At 37.1% G+C, this 1,722-nt stretch overlaps 1 protein-coding gene across 1 annotated transcript in view; it reads right to left on the bottom strand.

Moving 5' to 3' along the window:
- Positions 1-1,722, bottom strand: part of LOC101863770 (semaphorin-1A) — a gene marked incomplete at its 5' end in the record, with an annotated part of 14,313 nt that overhangs the window by 9,918 nt on the left and 2,673 nt on the right. The window contains 2 exon segments of the mRNA XM_013087250.2: positions 926-978; positions 1,533-1,607. Coding sequence (XP_012942704.1) covers positions 926-978; positions 1,533-1,607 — 128 coding nt within the window.

Genomic DNA, 1,722 nt, shown 5'->3' with positions numbered 1-1,722 from the left:
CCACCCTTTGCATTTGAGTTAACCTCCGTGACCAACCACACTATAAGGAAGACTGTGGGAAGGGAAGGGGTCTCTGATCTACACGGGAACTCAAGCGACCTAAATATTATGATTTCTGTGACCTAGATATATATCACTATCTGGGAAGGTGCGCTGTTATCTGAACATGGTCGGTTTTTAAATTATTTTTTATTACTATTATTTTACTAATTTTTTTTTCAGTTATGGAAGCTCTGAGAGCATTTTTAAGGAAAAAACACACACATAAAAAAACAAAGGACTAAGATTCACCTTCGCATGAAGTTAGTAGTCATGCCATGACCCACTGACATGTTCAGTTTCGTACTGTGTTCGCCAAGCTAAACTATATATTTTATTATATTACGGCCGGAATCAAGTTTAACATTTGTCCAAAATCAAACTTGCAAACAAATCGTGTCTCAAGAAGCCTATCTGTAACACGGCACACAAACAAACATGTTACTGAGCGTTGGGACGGCGTATACATACATTACATTGTCCCACTACACAGATATTATAGTCTCCGCTGCACCGAGACACAGTTTTAGAAAGCAAATACTAGGGCATTGCGGGAATTAATGTAAAGTCCATGGTCACCAAATAGCTGCATTAAAAACTCTCCGCGCTGAAAGCTGACTGGAGTCAATCAGAGCAAAATGAAAATATTAAATGACAATTTTCAAGTGCACGTAAATTTGAAGAAAAAAAAAGTAAAATGCCAATAAGCAAGGCAAAAATGCATTAAGTGAGTGAATATGATCACACAATATAATGAAAAACCCACACAACTGTAATTTTTTTTTTTTAATGTGTACAAATAGAATTTAGATGAAAAGTGGCTTAAAACCTCACCAAAAAAAAAAAAAAAAATAAAAAATAAATGGAGGAAAAATGCCAAACTCACCAACATCATCAGGCCCACAACTTTCATGCTTTCCATCTGCAATGTTTTGAATACTGAAACAGAATGAAATGACAAAGGATGACGATTAGAAACACTATCTTACACTTTGTAAACTAGAAACATTTTTATAGATAATGTCATGACTCTATTTCTATAGAAAAAGAAGGCCCTCAATCCTTCTGTTTTACTGTTCTAGAACAAACGGCTTTTATTAGGTGATACTATCTGATCTTCCATCAATAATATAGCTCCAACCGTGCTACAGAAGAAAAGAATACCCTGCACACGTTCACATTATGACTACAGAAAAGACAAACGACAATTTAGGCAGCTAACCTATAGTAGGGTACTAAGTTTACAACAAATCAGTAAAACAACAGCTATATTATTATACCCTGTTAGGAACAGATCACGATAGTAGAAAGACTGACGAAAGATATCTCTGTCTAGATATCTTCATCATCATCATCATCATCATCATCATCATCATCATCATCCTCATCATCATCATCATCATCATCATCATCATAACACGCCAGATCTGAAACAGACCTCGGCAATCAGGGTTCTCCATTCACGAGGTGGATAAGGTAGACAGACAACTCACCCAAGTTCAGCACTGATGCACTCCTTCATGTCCTTGTTATAGGCACAGTACGGGTCCTGGAGGGCCACACATTTACTGTGAAACACAACAATATCACATTGGTTCACCACACACTTTTAAAGTAATGAGCTCGCACGCACACAAACACATACACCCACGCACACACAAAGTTTCTCTCTCTCTCTCTCTC

The sequence above is a fragment of the Aplysia californica genome, unplaced genomic scaffold, assembly GCF_000002075.1.
Source record: "Aplysia californica isolate F4 #8 unplaced genomic scaffold, AplCal3.0 scaffold00564, whole genome shotgun sequence".
Lineage (NCBI taxonomy): Eukaryota > Metazoa > Mollusca > Gastropoda > Aplysiida > Aplysiidae > Aplysia > Aplysia californica.
This window is presented reverse-complemented; position numbering and strand designations above follow the sequence as displayed.